The 19297-nt window shown below is 40.8% G+C and overlaps 1 protein-coding gene across 4 annotated transcripts in view; it reads left to right on the forward strand.

Annotated features, from left to right (window-relative positions):
* The first annotated feature begins 587 nt into the window (after nt 1-587).
* The window catches only part of LOC110502239 (mitogen-activated protein kinase 8), a 33780-nt gene continuing 15070 nt past the window's right edge, over nt 588-19297 (forward strand). For all 4 annotated transcript variants that reach the window (XM_021580119.3, XM_021580117.3, XM_090216581.1 and 1 more), the window contains exons 1-2: nt 588-809; nt 17962-18140. In XM_021580119.3, coding sequence (XP_021435794.1) covers nt 18013-18140 — 128 coding nt within the window. In that variant the 5' untranslated portion in view covers nt 588-809; nt 17962-18012. The remainder of the gene's footprint in view (nt 810-17961; nt 18141-19297) is intronic.

Here is a 19297-nt window from a genome sequence, read left to right on the forward strand (position 1 = left end):
GTTGTCTATTATATTGATAAGATATTCGACTGGCCATTCTAATAATGGAAATGCACGTCCTCAAAGATGGAAGACAGGCGAGAGGAGGCGAGATCAAGTGTAGCCATTCTGGTCAATGAAAGGGCAGATACATGTGCGAACAACCGGCCATAGAGATAGATAGAGGACTCATTTTTGCATCTGTGCCGTTATAGCGTATGTGACAGCCTCAGTGGTGCTGCCCATTCTAAGTGTAAAATAGTCAATTTTCTTCTTCATTGATTTCATTGATTTGCTTCCAACTCATAGATCTCTCCACCCAGTTAACTAATTTCAAATGGTGGAAGCCCTCAATGGCGATTTCGATACTAAAATGTGTTATATCCAAGCATTCAGAAATAACAATCTAACCATTATAAAATGTAAATTATATCAAATAAGCCTAATGTGCAAATGATCAATTACATTTTTTGCTGACCAAATTCGACACTTTCTCATTGACCTCCAATACAAAACAATCCTCACTTTGTGGGCTTCTTTTTCGTGGACCGATTTTGGTCGGAGTGAAACCTCTCGCTTCACCTCTTCCTCTTGGTAGCTCCGCTTTTACCCACACGTAGGGCTTGAGTGACGTGGTACGCATGTCTTCTGCAGTGCGCGCACAGCCTGGCAATGCAGAGCGCGTAGTGCATTCGGGGAGGTCATGTTGGAAGCTGGACAACATAATAGCGAAATTTGTATTATCCTTAAAAATAAACTGAATTCATCGTCAAGGACGCGGACTATTGCGGACAATCGAGGAGTGATCATTCTGTATTTTGTTGACGGAGGTAAGCGCTAACGTTTTTGCGCCGCTGTCCATGGTATTGTTTAGCTGTGGGGGAGGGTCGTTTGCGGAGAATCGCACGCAACTACAGATGCGGTTTGTTGTCAACATATTATAATGTCTATGATTCAATGTAACAGGGAAGGCTACCACGATATATTCGATTGTTGGATTGGCATAGGATAGTGCTCAAAATAGGCTATCCCGCTATGTGTATGTTAATAACGTATCGCATAGGCTGTAAAAAAAAGGCTTTTACCAAAATGCCTGCTTGGGAATTATAGATATACTTGCTACATTTTTAGCGAGGTTGGTTATCGTCATATCATCATCATATTGTCAAGGCGCCGATGTTTTGTTTTACCTGGCAGCCACAGCCACCGTAAGGGGCGTATAACGGTAAAAGGTCGGCTGGCCAAGGTTATTATGACGATATTAAAACACTGTTGCTTGTCAGGGCCATTTATAGCAATTGATCACTGTTGGTTTTAAACAATCTGAATTGTAAATATCTGAATGGTCAATGTATAGCCTAAGCCTTAGAATCTTCCCTCTGCCACTCTTGAAGTCTTGACAAAACCATGTCTACAACATTGTTCATTCAGTGTACTGTTAATTAGGTGATAAAGACAGCTATGCCTGGGATAATTTAGGGTACAATAACTGTTGCATAGTGTAGGACTAGTATTTACATATCACATTTATTTATAAAGCCCTTCTTACATCAGCTGATATCGCAAAGTGCTGTACAGAAACCAAGCCTAAAACCCCAAACAGCACGCAATGCATGTGTAGAAGCACGGTGGCTAGGAAAAACTCCCTAGAAAGGCCAGAACCTAGGAAGAAACCTTGAGAGGAGCCAGGCTATGAGGTGTGGCCAGTCCGAACATGGCCAAGATGTTCAAATGTTCATAGATGACCAGCAGGGTCAAATAATAATAATCACAGTGGTTGTCGAGGGTGCAACAGGTCAGCACCTCAGTTGACTTTTCATAGCCGATCATTCAGAGTATCTCTACCGCTCCTGCTGTCTCTAGAGAGTTGAAAACAGCAGGTCTGGGACAGGTAGCATGTCCGGTGAACAGGTCAGGGTTCCATAGCCGCAGGCAGAACAGTTGAAACTGGAGCAGCAGCACGGCCAGGTGGACTGGGGACAGCAGGGAGTCATCAGGCCAGGTAGGGCTCAGGTCCTGAGAGAGAGAGACTTAAATTCACACAAGACACAAAATACTGCAGCATAGATACTGGAGGCTGAGACAGGAGGGGTCAGGAGACACTGTGGCCCCATCCGAGGATAAACCCGGACAGGGCCAAACAGGCATGATATAACCCCACCCACTTTGCCAAATCAAAGCCCCACACCACTAGAGGGATATATTCAACTACCAACTTACCATCCTGAGACAAGGCTGAGTATAGCCCACAAAGATCTCCGCCACGGCACAACCCAAGGGGGGGCGACAACCCAGACAGGAAAATCACGTCAGTGACTCAACCCACTCAAGTGACGTACCCCTCCTAGGGACGGCATGGAAGAGCACCAGTAAGCCAGTGACTCAGCCCCTGTAATAGGGTTAGAGGCAGAGAATCCCTGTGGACAGAGGGGAGCCGTCCAGGCAAAGACAGCAAGGGCGGTTCGTTGCTCCAGTGCCTTTCCGTTCACCTTCACACTCCTGGGCCAGACTACACTCAATCATAGGACCTACTGAAGAGATGAGTCTTCAATAAAGACTTAAAGGTTGAGACTGAGTCTGCGTCTCTCACATGGGTAGGCAGACCTTTCCATAAAAATGGAGCTCTATAGGAGAAAGCCCTGCCTCCAGCTGTTTGCTTAGAAATTCTAGGGACTGTTAGGAGGCCTTTCGTCTTGTGACCGCAGCGTACGTGTAGGTCTGAATGGCAGGACCAAAATTGGAAAGATGGGTAGGAGCAAGCCCATGTAATGTTTTGTAGGTAAGTAGTAAAACTTTGAAATCAGCCCTTGCCTTAACAGGAAGCCAGTGTAGAGAGGCTAGCACTGGAGTAATATGATCAAATGTTTTGGTTCTAGTCAAGATTCTAGCAGCTGTGTTTAGCACTAACTGAAGCCAAAATATAGCCAAAATAGGCACATAGCATTTTATGATCTATTCCACATATAATATTAACATTTCAAGAACATTTTTAATACTTAGCCCTATATACAGTTAAAGTCAGAATTTTACATATACATAGGTTGGAGTCATTAAAACTCATTTTTCACCCACTCCATGTCAGGAGCAAGTTATGAACCAGAGTCTCCTGTGTGAGAAACAGTCACTTAGCAAACTGAGCCACGAATAATCGGCAGAACCCAGAAGATGAGGCAGACACAGCAATACCTGAGACGGTGTTTTAATAAAGTAAAAGGAAAGTTCTTCAGGCAAAAATATAAATCCACAACGTCAAAAGTAATTCCAAGAGAACAAAGGTAATCCTACAAGTCAAAAAGGTAAATCCACAAGGTGGTAGGTACAGCAGAAAAAAGCCTCAAAAGATAATCAAAAAATAAATATACAAGAACAAAAACAGAGTACCACAAGAGAGTCCAACTGGAGCAACAAATGAATCCTACAGACGAAGAACCATATATGTGACAATTTTTCCATTTTAAGATAAGTTATTTTTATATTATTAATTGTGTGTACCACATTAGGTGTTTTATGGTTGACAAATAATTCACCATACCCATATCTTCCAACAACAATTGATATTTTTTTGTTATTTCAAAAAATACATTTTTTATTGCCGTTTTAAGTTTTAGAATGTGGAGGAACAGTATATCTCCAGTGATGATTTCAGTTTGTGGAAGAACAGTATATGTGACATTTTGCATGACTCTTGTAAGATGTCTTTTTTTAACACCTGATATGATGTTTTAAGTACAGATGCCCTTCATGTAAATAACTTAAATGCAATATGTAGTTAATTCATTTGTATGGAGGTTCATTTAAAGGTGGTCTATCAACTTTAGCACTGATGATTTTTCTCAAAAGTTGAGTCATGAAATCGTAGTCTCATTTAAAATGAAGTCCTCAATGTGAACATACCATAGAATAACTACAAAAATAGAATACAATTAAATTAATTCAATCAAAACAAGCACAACTTGTAAATATCAAATATGGATCAATGTGATGTGCCAATATGCAGGTCCCTAAGGTCAATATTACAAAACGTTCAGAAAACCACTTCAATATTAATGCCACCTCAATGGACCCTCGGTGTGCAATCCCCTCATGCCAAACACACGTGTGTGCAGGATCTTCTTTTCCAAGTTCCTGGATGCAAAAGTTAAAATTTGACAGCTGCCGCTGGTAGTAGACATTGGAGTGGGTCAGATTAGGGGTGTACATCACCCCCTGTAGATCCACAGAAATGACATGGCAGTCAGCATTGGCTTTAGCCCACTCAGTGTCACTTTGAAGCTGTGTGTAGGCCTTTTAGGCTTTTTGATGGTGCAACTCACTTTCAACTGCAATCTTCCTCTTCTCCTCATCAGATGTTGCTGCTGACATCTTAGTGAAGAATGCGTCACATTTGCCACAGGTGTCACTCCTGGGTTGGCCGAAATTGAGACTCTGCGGTTTGAAAATGTCCCTATAAACCTAGAATTTTGCAGATGATGTGGTATTCTTCTCTTTGTAGAGTCGGTACATTCGCAACAAATTCAGATCAGGGCTGAGGTATTCTCTGTGTACATCCCCCTTCATCCGAGAGTAGTGGTTCTGGGTTCTTGGGAAAGATAGAACGTGCTCCTTGATGCCCTCTTTCACTGTAGCATGTATCCGATGTGGCCTGTAAGGAGACAACAAGATGTTGTTAAACTTGTATTCTCTCAATGGTCTAGGGACCTGCCTTAGAGTGCAACTGTGTCGTTATAACCGGGGTACAAATCCCGGTCACGTCATTGCCGTTTGTGTCCGGGGGGTCCTGTAGGGCGGTGAGAATTAGGCCAGTGCTGTCCGGTGGGAGGGGGAAGGTAATCGGCACTCAGTCCTCAATGCTCAGGTGGTAGTTGGACAGCTTAGTTACCATCATTTTGTTTAAAAGTCAAACATTTTTATATTTTTGTTTCAGAATTCGCTATTCATCCATTCAATACTCTATGTTAATGTTTAGAAGATTGTTTAGAGCACTGCTATAGTGAAATAATCCAGGCTGGAATCCATAGCGCATTACCTATTGCTATGCTTCCCTCTTCCATCTTCTAAAGGAGACCTAGCCTCAGTAGCCTGATCTGGAGACCCTGCAACCTCACCTGCCTCAGCTAACTTTTCCTGAATAACCTGACAAAAACAATTACATTTCAATTAGCAGGTTATTAAAAACTAGTACAGAGAATACAATATGTTTGTAATTGATATTCATATAGACATTAATTCATATTTTCACTTGCCTGAAGACGGCTGTTGGTTAGCTGGAACACAGACATGAAAGTGACCTTGCACACATTCAATCTCTGGCCTGCTTGCTGTACATGGTATTTGAAGGTTTGTTTCCGTCGTTTGTTCTCCTTTGTATCCTCAGGTTTACGTCTCCGTTTCACCTCATGCTGCAATAAAAATTGACAATGATGAATTCAGAATTTAATATACTGTAGCACATTCAGGATATTGCTTGATCAGGACCTCCATCTTTCACACACTCCCAACCTATACACAGAATGAGTTTGTATTGCACCGTTGTGTAACACTGCACTTTTAGAGTAAACGTATCATGTACGTATCATTACTGTCAAAGTTAAACTATGCAAGTGTTCAATATAGCTATTATAATAGGCGTAATGTCTTATTTCTAACCTGTTCTAAGCCGGAGAGAATCAACGCTTGTTGTTTCTCATATGGGACAGTAGAAACTGTTGAACAGATGCAGCTTGCGCTCATCAGTCAATTTTCCACAATCCTTTCTGCACGTCGTGGAACACACACTGTATCCTGCAGGGAAGAGCAACTAGCTAGCTACTGTAGCCATGTCGAATCACCCGGTGGATTGAGAAAAAGTAGCTAGCTATGTTTCTTCTATAATCTAGCAATAACATTTGTAACGATAATGTATGAGTTAGTAGCCAACGAACTTTAGCTAATATGTTTTCTCTATAGTTACAAATTAGACAACCCAGAACATACATGTTAGTTACTGTACTCTATAGCTAGCTAGCTTGATTGTTTGATATAAGGTTCTTCCACATACCTCTTTTGGACAACTTTTCCCAGTTTTTTCTTGACCCTTACGATTTGTATAGGGTTTTCCCGCATCCCGTAAGATCTTCCTTTGCCTGTCTTTCCATTCTTTTAGTTTTGTTTTACATTTCTTTCCCACATTTCTGCGATTTTCATCAGCAACAGAAAGGTTATGCGCTTGTCCGTCCATTCTGAGTGGTGCACATAAACGGTTATTCCACCAGAGCCTATATTTAAATTTAAAATGATTGTAAATTAGCGCGTGGAAAGCTTGTGAAACCGGTTCACTATAGAAAAAAGTTGTCCAATAATGATTTTTCATGTATATCTCTTTTTTTTCACATATATGGTTCTTCGTCTGTAGGATTCAAATGTTCACAGCATCACTAGGGCTGGGTGCTAACATTCAAACACAGAGCAAAGAACTGAGGAAAACTAAGGGTTTAAATACAATCAAGGGAAACGAGGCACAGGTGCAAATAATAACTGGGAACAAGGGAAAACAAAAGGGTAAAAAAGCACAATTGGGGCATCTAGTGACCAAAACCGGAACAACCCTGGCCAAATCCTGACACTCCACACATTTTTTGTTAACAAACTATAGATTTGGCAAGTCGGTTAGGACATCTAATTTGTGCATGACACAAGTAATTTTTCCATCAATTGTTTACATACAGATTATTTCACTTATAATTCACTGTATCACAATTCCAGTGGGTCAGACGTTTACATACACTAAGTTTACTGTGCCATTAAACAGCTTGGAAAATTCCAGAAAATGATGTCATGACATTCGAAGCTTCTGATAGTCAATTAGCCTGTCATTTTAGTCAATTGTAGGTGTACCTGTGATGTATTTCAAGGCCTACCTTCAAACGCAGTGCCTCTTTGCTTGACATCATGGGAAAATTAAAAGATTTCAGCCAAGACCTCAGAAAATAATTCTAGACCTCCACAAGTCTGGTTCATCATTGGGAGATGATGATGAATCATTGGGAATTTCCAAATGCCTGAAGGTACCACGTTCATCTGTACAAACAATAGTATGCAACTATAAACACCATGGGACCACGCAGCTGTCATACCGCTCAGGAAGGACACGCATTCTGTCTCCTAGAGATGAACGTACTTAGGTGTGAAAAATGCAAATCAATCCCAGAACAACAGCAAAGGACCTTGTGAAGATGCTAGAGGAAAAAGGTACAAAAGTATCTATATCCAAGTAAAACGAGTCCTATATCGACATAACCTGAAAGTCCGCTCAACAAGGAAGAAGCCACTGCTCCAAAACCGACATAAAAAAGCCAGAATACTGTTTGCAACTGCACATGGGGACGAAGATTGTACTTTTTGGAGAAATGTTCTCTGGTCTGATGAAACAAAAACAGAACTGTTCGGCCATAATGGCCATCATTATGTTAGGAGGAAAAAGGGGGAGTCTTGCAAGCCGAAGAACACCATCCCAACCGTGAAGCACAGGGGTGGCAGCATCATGTTGTGGGGGTGCTTTGCTGCAAGAGGAACTGGTGCACTTCACAAAATACATGGTATCATGATGAGGGAAAATTATGTGGATATATTGTAGCAACATCTCAAGGCATCATTAGGAAGTTAAAGCTTGGTTGCAAACGGGTCTTCCAAATGGTCAATGACCCCAAGCATACTTCCAAAGTTGTGGCAAAATGGCTTAAGGACAACAAAGTCAAGGTATTGGAGTGGCCATCACAAAGCCCTGACCTCAATCCCATAGAACATTTATGGGCAGAAATAAAAAAAGTGTGTGCGAGCAAGTAGGCCTACAAACCTCACTCAGTTACAGCAGCTATGTCAGGAGGAATGGGCCAAAATTCACCCAACTTATTGTGGGAAGCTTGTGGAAGGCTACCCGAAATGTTTGACCAAAGTTAAACAATTTAAAGGCAATGCTACCAAATACTAATTGACTGTATGTAAATTTCTGCCCCACTGGGAATGTGAAGAAATAAATAAAAGCTGAAATATATCATTCTCTCTACTATTATTCTGACATGTCACATTCTTTAAATTAAGTGGTGATCGTAACTGACCTAAGACAGGGAATTTTTACTAGGATTAAATGTCAGGAATTGTGAAAAACTGAGTTTAAATGTATTTGGCTAAGGTGTATGTAAACTTCCGACTTCAACTGTAGGTAATGCCACTTGTGAACAATGTATTATTCTATATTAAATGCAGAAGGAATGTTCTATTTAGGAATGAAATCAGATGTGTACTGTGTATGTTCCAGTGTTACTCAATGCTCAGTTATACTGTATTAATAGTTTGAGATGAGATTAATGATTGTGAATGTTTTGCCAGATGTAAGCTATAGTCAGTTCCCAATGGGTGGGGCTCAGGTTTGACTGCCAGTGTTGAGGGGCTGTTTATCATGTTCATTATGAACACAGTTCATCAGTCATTACAATGGAGTGGAGGCTGAAATGGAGGGTCGCTTACTGTAATTGCAGGGCTGTAGATGTGTATCAGCTGTCCTAACTCACAGGCCCCTTGATAGACTACCCAAGCCTTCTGACTGGAGGGTGGAGGTGGAGAGAGAGGGAGAGCGCAAGAGAGTTGTTCTTGATGCAGCCAGTCACTGACTGAAATGGAAGCTAAGATACTGCAGTTATAGCCAGTATTCATCCTTTTGTCTCATACTGATTACTCACAATAAACAGTTACTGTAAAACATTAGCAGGTGTTACTGTTTACTCTGCAACTCACAGTAACTGACAACACCCAAGAACTAAGCACTTTAGCTCCATTGTTATAGCATAATGTTGGCTACACAAGGTTATGCTTCATTCATTAACCATTGTGTGTTTGTAAATCATTATACAGCAATTGTTCATTTATTCATTCAGACATACACTATATATGCATGTTAGTAACTGTATAGGTGTTCGAGATTAATGTTATGACCCATGCAGGCATATAACCTACAACTAAAAGCAGTAAAGCTAAGCACCACACTCCATCCACCCAGCTAATCCATCTGAACAATGATCTTATGACTGCCTGGCTTCTGTCTGATGATTGATATGAGGAATGGTGCGATTATACTGTGACTGTGACTGTGTGTGTGTGTAGTCTTCCTGGGGTCCACAAAAAAATACAAAACATGACAAATGAAAAAACACTGATACACTGATAGACAAGGACAATCACACACATGTAAAATACAACAATATACAATCAATAAAAAGATAATAATACAATACAACAACAAAAATAAGGTGTGTGTTATTGTATCTGTGTGCATGTGTTTGTGTCCCCCCCCCCTTACAGTCCCTGCTGTTCTATGAAATGTTGTTTGATCATTTTGAAGGTCATTTTTCTGTTTGCTTGAGTAATTGGAGATGGAAGGGAGTTCCATGCGATTATGGCTCTGTATAATACTGTGCGTTGGACTTGGGGACTGTGAAGAGACTCCTTGTGGTATATCTTGTGGGGTATGTGTGGGTGTCCGAGATTAATGTTATTTGATTATGTAGAAAATCTGACATTTTCATGACAGTATTACTTCTCATTAAAACAAGAAGAGAAGCACACAGTTTGTCTCTCGTCAACCCTCAACCAGGAAAGACTGTCATGCATGTTGTTGATGTTAGTTCTGTATGTGCAGTTAAGGGCCTCCTGCTCTGTTTTGAGCCAGCTGTAGCTTTTCTAGTTCTTTCTTTGCTGCACTTGACCATATGACCGCACAGTAATCAATATGGGATAAGACCAGCACCTGAGCAACTGGTACAGTTGATTTTTGTTTTTATAACCTTCCATCTTTAACAACTTCGTCATCCAATGTTATACCTAGGAGTTTAGCTTCCTCAACTTGCTCAAGGGTCACACCCTTTATACAATCCTCCAGCTGAGGTTTAGGTCTTAGAGAATGTTTTGAACCAAATACAATGCTTTTAGTTTTAGATGTATTTAAGACCAATGAGTGGGTGGGTGTGCATTTTGAGTGTGTTTACTTTGTACAAATGAGACTTTAGCAAAACAGACAGGATGTCAGAGGAAACCTAATGGGCTGAATCATATTTAGCCCTTTAATGATGGACTAATCACAATGCATGTTTCCGTCTTACCTTCCTTGGGGAAATCACAGTTTTGACAAGATAGGTGGAACCCTTAAAGTTCCTTAATGGAACCCTTAAAGTTAGTGGAACCCTTAATGGCTGTTACTTTCAATGGTAAGGAAGGATGTATTTCAAAATGGATGGAAATCGCTGATTTGAGTTGATACAATAGGTGAAAGATATATAGTGGACCCCTGCTGTTAATTAACTATCCATTGAAATATGTATTTTCAATGTAGTCAAATCGGGCCAATGTTTCTGGGATTTAGTCCGGTCCAGACTGGGCTTAAAAGACAGGAATGAATACTTAGATCAGAGACAGGATGGGAGAGGGGGAAATGAGAGAATGAAAGACAATAAGCGAGAAGGAGAAAGAGACTGCAAAGGAGGGAAAATATACAGCATATCTCTCTCTAATTACTCAAGGAGATAGAAAGAAGAGAAGATTGCATGTCACACGTCTGACAGCTCATAACATTTTCCCCCATGAGAAGTAACAAAATACAGAAATCACCACAGGGTGAAGATCATAAACACCCATTGGGAGGTCAGTATCAGTGTGACCTCATCCGATTGGACCCTGAGCCCTGAAAAATATATTCCTAGGCTGATGGTTCATATATTAATGTGGTGTGAGATATAAACCACTTACAATCTTTGAAAAAATGGTGTCAAATGGGTTATTTGGCTGTCCCTATTGGAGAACCCTTTTGTGTTCAGGTAGAAAGAACCCTTTTTGGTTCCAGGTAGAAAGAACCCTTTTGGGTTCCATGTACAACCCTCTGTGGAAATGGTTTTACATGGAACCCAAAAGGGTTCTACCTACAACCATAAAGGTTGTACCTGGAACCAAAAAAGGTTATTCAAAAGGTTCTCCTATAGGACAGCCGAAGAACCCTTTCACATTCTAGATAGAACTTTTTTGTATGGTTCACACTCAGTCCAGTAGCTTCTGATTATATTATATTCTCCCACCTCATGTTTGTATAGTTAAGGGGACATTACACTCAAAATGCACATTTTGTCAGGCGTTTTAGATCACAAAAGTACTCTTATGTCAAGACGAATCTACATCCCATGCCATCCGTTTAGATCCAGCTACAGTGCCTAGTATGTTTTAACATCCCTTGCATAAGTGTCACTTACTGTTGAAGTCGGAAGTTTACATACACCTTAGCCAAATACATGTAAACAAATTTTTTCACAATTCCTGACATTTAACTTCTTTGGAATAGGGGTGGTATTTTGACATCCGATGAAAAGCATGCCCAAAGTAAACTGCCTGCTACTCAGGCCCAGAAGCTAGGATATGTATATAATTGGTATATTTGGATGGAAAACACTCTAAAGTTTCTAAAACAGTTTGAATAATGTCTATAACAGAACTGAAATTGCAGGCGAAACCCCGAGGACAAACGATCCCCCCAAAAAACATTTTCATTCTACCACTGATTTCAACGGCTGGCTCTTTTATAATAGCGTGAAATCGTGCCCGATTGCAGTTCCTAGGGCTTCCACTAGATGTCAACTGTATTTAGAAAGAGTTTCAGGATGGTTTTTGGAAAAATGAGCCAGAAATTGTAGTTTTTCTAGGTGGCTGCCATTTTGGCTGTAATGTTTCCAAGCGCGTGAATGAGTGTGTTCTTTGGTATTTTTCTCCGGTAAAGACCATAACGATTCTCCGTCTTAAATGTTATTGTTTATTTGCATATTAGGGTACCTATTGTTTGATTATAAACGTTGATTGACTTGTTTGGATAAGTTTATTGGTAACGTTTGGGATTCATTTTGTATGCATTTTGAAGGAGGGAAACCGAGTGGATTATTGACTGACGAGCGCCAGTTAAACTGAGTTATTTTTATATAAAAAAGGACTTTATCAAACAAAAGGACCATTGGTAATGTAACTGGGACCTTTTGGAGTGCCAACAAAAGAAGATCTTCAAAGGTAAGGCATATATTATATTGCTATTTCTGACTTTCGTGTCGCAACTCCCTGGTTGAAAATTATTTGTTATGCATTTGTGTGCTGGGCGCTGTCCTCAGATAATCGCACTGTTTGCTTTTGCCGTAAAGCCTTTTTGAAATCTGACATGGCGGCTGGATTAACAACAAGTTAAGCTTTATTATGATCTATTGCACTTGTGATTTCGTGAAAGTGTAATATTTATCGTAATTTGAATTTGACTCTCTGCAACGCTAGCGTCCCACTAATTCGCAAGTAAAAATGCCCTGTCTTAGGTCAGTTAGGATCACCACTTTGTTTTAAGAATGTAAATTGTCAGAACAATATTAGAGAGAATGATTTATTTCAGCTTTTATTTCTTTCATCACAATCCCGGTGGGGCAGAAGTTTACAAACACTCAATTAGTATTTGGTAGCATTGCCTTTAAATTGTTTATCTTGGGTCAAACGTTTTTTGGAAGCCTTCCACAAGCTTCCCACAATAAGTTGGGTGAATTTTGGCCCATTCCTCCTGACAGAGCTGGTGTAACTGAGTCAGGTTTGTAAGGCCTCCTTGCTCGCACACGCTTTTTCATTTCTGCCCACAGATGTTCTATTGGATTGAGGTCAGGGCTTTGTGATGGCCACTCCAATACCTTGGAGTATTGTCCTTGTCATTGTCCATTTGGAAGACCTGTTTGCGTCCAAGCTTTATCTTCCTGACTGATGTCTTGAGATGTTGCTTCAATATATCCACATACTTTTCCTCCCTAATGATGCCATGTATTTTGTGACATGCACCAGACCCTTCTGCAGCAAAGCACCCCCACAACATGATGCTGCCACCCACATGCTTCACGGTTGGGATGGGGTTCTTCGGCTTGCAAGCCTCCCCCTTTTTCCTCCAAACATAACGATGGTCATTATGGCTAACAGTTCTGTTTTTGTTTCATCAGACCAGAGGACATTTCTCCAAAAAGTACGATCTTTGTCCCCATATACAGTTGCAAAACGTAGTCTGGCTTTTTTTATGGCGGGTTTGGAGCAGTGGCTTCTTCCTTGCTGCCTTTCGGGTTATGTTGATATAGGACTTGTTTTACTGTGGAATATAGATACTTTTGTACCTGTTTCTTCCAGCATCTTCACAAATTCCTTTGCTGTTGTTCAGGGATTGATTTGCACTTTTCGCACCAAAGTACTTTCATCTCTAGGAGACCGAACGCGAGTCCTTCCTGAGCGGTCTGACAGCTGCGTGGTCCCATGGTGTTTATACTTGTGTACTATTGTTTGTACAGATGAACGTGGTACCTTCAGGCGTTTTTAAATTGCTCCCAAGGATGAACCAGACTTGTGGAGGTCTACAATTTTCTTTCTGAGGTCTTGACTTATTTCTTTTGATTTTCCCATGATGTCAAGCAAAGAGGCACTGAGTTTGAAGGTAGGCCTTGAAATACATCCACAGGTAAACCTCCAATTGACTCAAATTATGTAAATTAGCCTATCAAAAGATTCTAAGCTATGACATAATTTTCTGGATTTTTCCAAGCTGTTTAAAGGCACAGTCAACTTAGTGTATGTAAACTTCTGACCCACTGGAATTCTGATACAGTGAAATAATCTGTCTGTAAACAATTTTTGGAAAAATTACTTGTGTCATGCATAAAGCAGGTGTCCGATCCAACTTGCAAAAACTACAATTTGTTATCAAGAAATTTGTGGAGTGGTTAAAAAATGAGTTTTAATGACTCCAACCTTAGTGTATGTAAACTTCTGACTTCAACTGTAAATATAAAAAGGGATTAAATTAGATTTTTTTCCCACTACTGATTTACACAACCTACTCTACATTTTCAAAGTGAAAGAAAAATTTGAAATTTTCTCAAATAAAATAAAATATTAAAATTAAGATGTCTTGATTGCTTATGTCTTCACACTCCATAGTTACTTGTTTGAATACACCTTTGGCAGCAATAATTAAAGCTGTGAATCATGTTGAATAAGATTTCACTAACTTTGCACATATCTTGTAGCAATACATATCATTTGTGTTTGGAAAAATTGCTGAGGAGGTCAATTTGGTTGGGGATCATTGGTGGACCGCAATATTCAAATCTTTTCTCAGATATTCAAACAGATTTATGTCCGGACTAAGACTGGACCGCTCAGGAACACTCAACATCTATTAAAAAGTCATTCTGATGTGTCCTAAGAGTTAAAATGTGTGTAATCGTCCCACTTTAATAAAACTACCACTGTGTTGGGTCTTGAAAAGACTGAGGCAGGTTTTCCTCAAAGTTTTTACATGAGCTTTGCCCCTTTCATATTTAATTTGGGCCTGACAAAACTCCCCAGTCCCTGCCTGTGACAGGCATAGCTATAACTTGATGCTGCCACCACAATTCTTGAAAATAAACTCAGCAAAAAAAGAAATGTCCCTTTTTCAGGACCCTGTCTTTCAAAGATAATTTGTAAAAATCCGTAATGTCCGTACTGTGAGACGCCTAAGACAGCGCTACAGGGAGACAGGGCAGACAGCTGATCGTCCTCACAGTAGCAGACCATGTGTAACAACAGATGCACAGGATCGGTACATCCGAACATCCCACCTGCTGGAGAGGTACAGAATTACAACAACAACTGCCCGAGTTACACCAGGAACGCACAATCCTTCCATCAGTGCTCAGACTGTCCGCAATAGATTGAGAGAGGCTGGACTGAGGGCTTGTAGGCCTGTTGTAAGGCAGTTCTTCACCAGCAACAACGTCGCCTATGGGCACAAACCCACCGTTGCTGGACCAGACAGGACTGGCAAAAAGTGCTCTTCTCTGACGAGTCGCAGGTTTGTCTCACCAGGGGTGATGGTAGGATTCGCGTTTGTCGTCGAAGGAATGAGCGTTACACCAAGGCCTGTACTCTGGATCGATTTGGAGGTAGAGGGTCCGTCATGGTCATGGGCGGTGTGTCACAGCATTATCGGACTGAGCTTGGTGTCCTTGCAGGCAATCTCAACGCTGGGCGTTACAGGGAAGACATCCTCCTCCCTCATGTGGTACCCTTCCAGCAGGCTCATCCTGACATGACCCTCCAGTATGACAATGCCACCAGCCATACTGCTTGTTCTGTGCTTGATTTCCTGCAAGACAGGAATGTCAGTGTTCTGCCATGGCCAGCGAAGAGCCCCGATTTCAATCCCATTGAGCATGTCTGGGACCTGTTGGATCGGAGGGTGAGGGCTAGGGCCATTCCCCCCAGAAATGTCCGGGAACTTGCTGGTGCCTTGGTGGAAAAGTGGGGTAACATCTCACGTCAAGTACTGGCAAATCTGGTGCAGTCCATGAGGAGGAGATGCACTGCAGTAGTTAATGTAGCTGGTGGCCACACCAGATACCGACTGTTACTTTTGATTTTGACCCCCCCTTTGTTCAGGGACACATTATTCCATTTCTGTTAGTCACATGTCTGTGGATCTTGTCCAGTTTGTGTCTCAGTTGTTGAATCTTACATTCATACAAATATTTACACATGTTAAGATTGCTGAAAATAACCACAGTTGACAGTGAGAGGACATTTCTTTTTTTGCTGAGTTTATACACAGTATTTAGTCAGCCACCAATTGTGCAAGTTCTCCCACCTAAAAAGATGAGAGAGGCGTGTAATTTTCATCATAGGTACACTTCAACTATGACAGACAAAATTAGAATTTTTTTTCCAGAAAATCACATTGTAGGATGTTTAATGAATTTATTTGCAAATAAGTATTTGGTCAATAACAAAAGTTTATCTCAATACTTTGTTATATACCCTTTGTTGGCAATGACAGAGGTCAAACATTTTCTGTAAGTCTTCACAAGGTTTTCACACACTGTTGCAGGTATTTTGGCACACTCCTCCATGCAGATCTCCTCTAGAGCAGTGATGTTTTGGGGCTGTTGCTGGGCAACACAGACTTTCAACTCCCTCCAAAGATTTTCTATGGGGTTGAGATCTGGAGACTGGCTAGGCCACTCCAGGACCTTGAAATGCTTCTTACGAAGCCACTCCTTTGTTGCCCGGGCGGTGTGTTTGGGATCATTGTCATGCTGAAAGACCCAGCCACATTTCATCTTCAATGCCCTTGCTGATGGAAGGAGGTTTTCACTCAAAATCTCACGATACATGGTCCCATTCATTCTTTCCTTTACACGGATCAGTCGTCCTGGTCCCTTTGCAGAAAAACAGCCCCAAAGCATGATGTTTCCACCCCCATGCTTCACAGTAGGTATGGTGTTCTTTGGATGCAACTCAGCATTCTTTGTCCTCCAAACACGACGAGTTGAGTTTTACCAAAAAGTTATATTTGGTTTCATCTGACCATATGACATTCTCCCAATCTTCTTCTGGATCATCCAAATGCTCTCTAGCAAACTTCAGACGGGCCTGGACATGTACTGGCTTAAGCAGGGGGACACGTCTGGCACTGCAGGATTTGAGTCCCTGGCGGCCTAGTGTGTTACTGATGGTAGGCTTTGTTACTTTGGTCCCAGCTCTCTGCAGGTCATTCACTAGGTCCCCCCGTGTGGTTCTGGGATTTTTGCTCACTGTTCTTGGGATCATTTTGACCCCACGGGGTGTGATCTTGCGTGGAGCCCCAGATCAAGGGAGATTATCAGTGACAGCTCTTTGGTCTTGGCCATAGTGGAGTTTAGAGTGTGACTGTTTGAGGTTGTGGACAGGTGTCTTTTATACTGATAACAAGTTCAAACAGAGGACAGAGAAGCCTCTTTAAGAAGAAGTTACATGTTTGTGAGAGCCAGAAATCTTGCTTGTTTGTAGGTGACCAAATACTTATTTTCCACCATAATTTGCAAATAAATTCATTAAAAATCCTACAATGTGATTTTCTGGATTTTTTTCTCATTTTGTCTGTCATAGTTGAAGTGTACCTATGATGAAAATTACAGGCCTCTCTCATCTTTTTAAGTGGGAGAACTTGCACAATTGGTGGCTGACTAATTACATTTTTGCCCCACTGTACCTCACCCAACAAATGAATGGTAAAGATTAGCACCGCAGATCTGTAAATTGCATTATGCTTATCTTCTCTATTCATTTTGGAATGTGGCATTTACATTGTAGCTCCTTCTACAAAACAGAATGCCTGGGATATGGACTTATGTGAAGAGAAGATCGCTTTTGAGGTTTGAAAATATCATCTGATTTTGGAGTGTCATGACCCTTGAGCAGTAATTTTGATAGGACTGAGTGGTTTGAGTGGGGAGGAGAAAACTGGAAATTATCTGTTATTGGCATAGAGGTTTGGAACTCTCTTATTGGTCTATTAACTAATTTACTGCCTGGTGATGTCACCAGCAGGGTTGGGTAGGTTACATTTGAAATATAATCCATTACAGTTACTAGTTACCTGTCCAACTTTTTTTTAATCAGTAACAGAACTTTTGGATTACCCAAACTCAGGTACTTTTAGATTACTTTCACATTAGAAGAATACATAAATTAATTTGACCATTTGAATGACTTCTATTGCAGGATAAATCACTGGTAGATTTTACATAGCTGGCCATCATTTGTTGTTGCATTTTACTTGGGTTGGTTAACTAGGCTTATTCTAACCCATTGCTTTTTACTTTAATACATATAATAATAATATTAGGCTATATCTTTACAAAATCAAAGTCTGTCAGATTTGCAATGTGATTACCATAACAAAACAGAAACAATAACAAAGGCACTGGGGCGAACAGTGGCTCTGTTTCCCCTAATGCAGATTTGATCTTTAAAGCTAAAACATATGCATTTCAGAACATACGTAGCTACCTGTGTTCTGTATCATAATAATATGTTATTCTCTCTCTCTCTCTCTTTCTCTTTCTGTGTGTATGTGTGTGTGTGTGTGCATGCGTTTGTGTGGGTCAATAGTCCAGAGAGCATAGTTTGGATGCCCAGAAAGCAGCTCCTCAAGGTTTCATCATGAATAAAAACAAGCGAGGAGAAGAGAGGGAGCTCTACAGTTTAGATGTCGGAGATTCCACCTTCACTGTTCTGAAATGCTACCAGAATCTAAGGCCCATCGGCTCAGGAGCACAAGGAATCGTCTGGTAAGTGTAATCACTATGCAATTACCAGTTACTGAGAAAAAAAAACTATGTGCTGGTTTAAAAAAAACTATATGGCCTTAGAGACTTGGTACAAGGTACTTTTTGAAAAGGGTAGTCTATGACTGGCAGAAGTGGTCACCTCTTAGTAAATAAAAATTGTTGGATTGGCATAGTCATTTTTGTGTATATATTTTTTATTTAGGCTATCTTTTACATTTATGTTGCTACTTTTATTATTCATAAATAATTTACTTTAGGTTCACATCACTGTTTTATTTTCATATGTTGTTATTTTGTTTATGTGACATGTTTTCTTATTGGTTATTGTGCCACCCAAAGATGATTTATAGAGCTCCCATGTGGACACTCAAATCTTTATGCCTTGATGAAGGCTGACACAATGCCAAGATGCGTTGGAGTTTGTTTGTCAAGCTTTTAACTATTTATTTTTTGATTTTGTTGGGAATTTTACCCCAATTTCGTGAAATCCATTTTCAAATCAATTATGATCTTGTCTCATTGCTGCGGGAGAGCCAGGTCAAGTCATGCGTCCTCTGAAACGTGACCCTCCAAACCGCGCTCCTTAAGCCAGACACACCGATGTGTCAGAGGAAACACTGTTCAACTGACGACTGAGTCGTTCCACAGGCACCCGCGGCCCAACTTAAGGAGTCGCTAGAGCGCGATGAGCCAAGTAAAGCCCCCCTGGGCAAACCTTCCCCTAACCCGGGCGACGTTGGGCCAATTGTGCGCCGCCCTATGGGACTCCCGGTCACGGCCGGTTGTGACACAGGCCCGGATCGAAACCGGGTCTGTAGTGACACCTAAAGCACTGTGATGCAGTGCCTTTGACCACAGTGTTACTCAAGAGGCCGTTTTGAACTATTTCTAACGAAATGCCCCAGAAAATACCTGCCAAGAAATTAAGTTCATCCCTAATTAAGTTCATCCCTTCTTTTTGTTGCCCCATGAAATACTTTTTTTTTTTTAGATTCAATTAGTTTACAAGGCAACAAAATGAAAAGCTACATAGCAAAGTACCCCAGTTTGAATTTGTCTAAATACTGTGGTGCTTAATCAATGGAGGAAGGTTGATGCCAAAGCTGGTCCATCAATGACACAATGGACCATGGAATGTTTCAAGGTCTCATGCTGTA

Source organism: Oncorhynchus mykiss, chromosome 23, assembly GCF_057628025.1.
Source record: "Oncorhynchus mykiss isolate SJ-2025 chromosome 23, ASM5762802v1, whole genome shotgun sequence".
Lineage (NCBI taxonomy): Eukaryota > Metazoa > Chordata > Actinopteri > Salmoniformes > Salmonidae > Oncorhynchus > Oncorhynchus mykiss.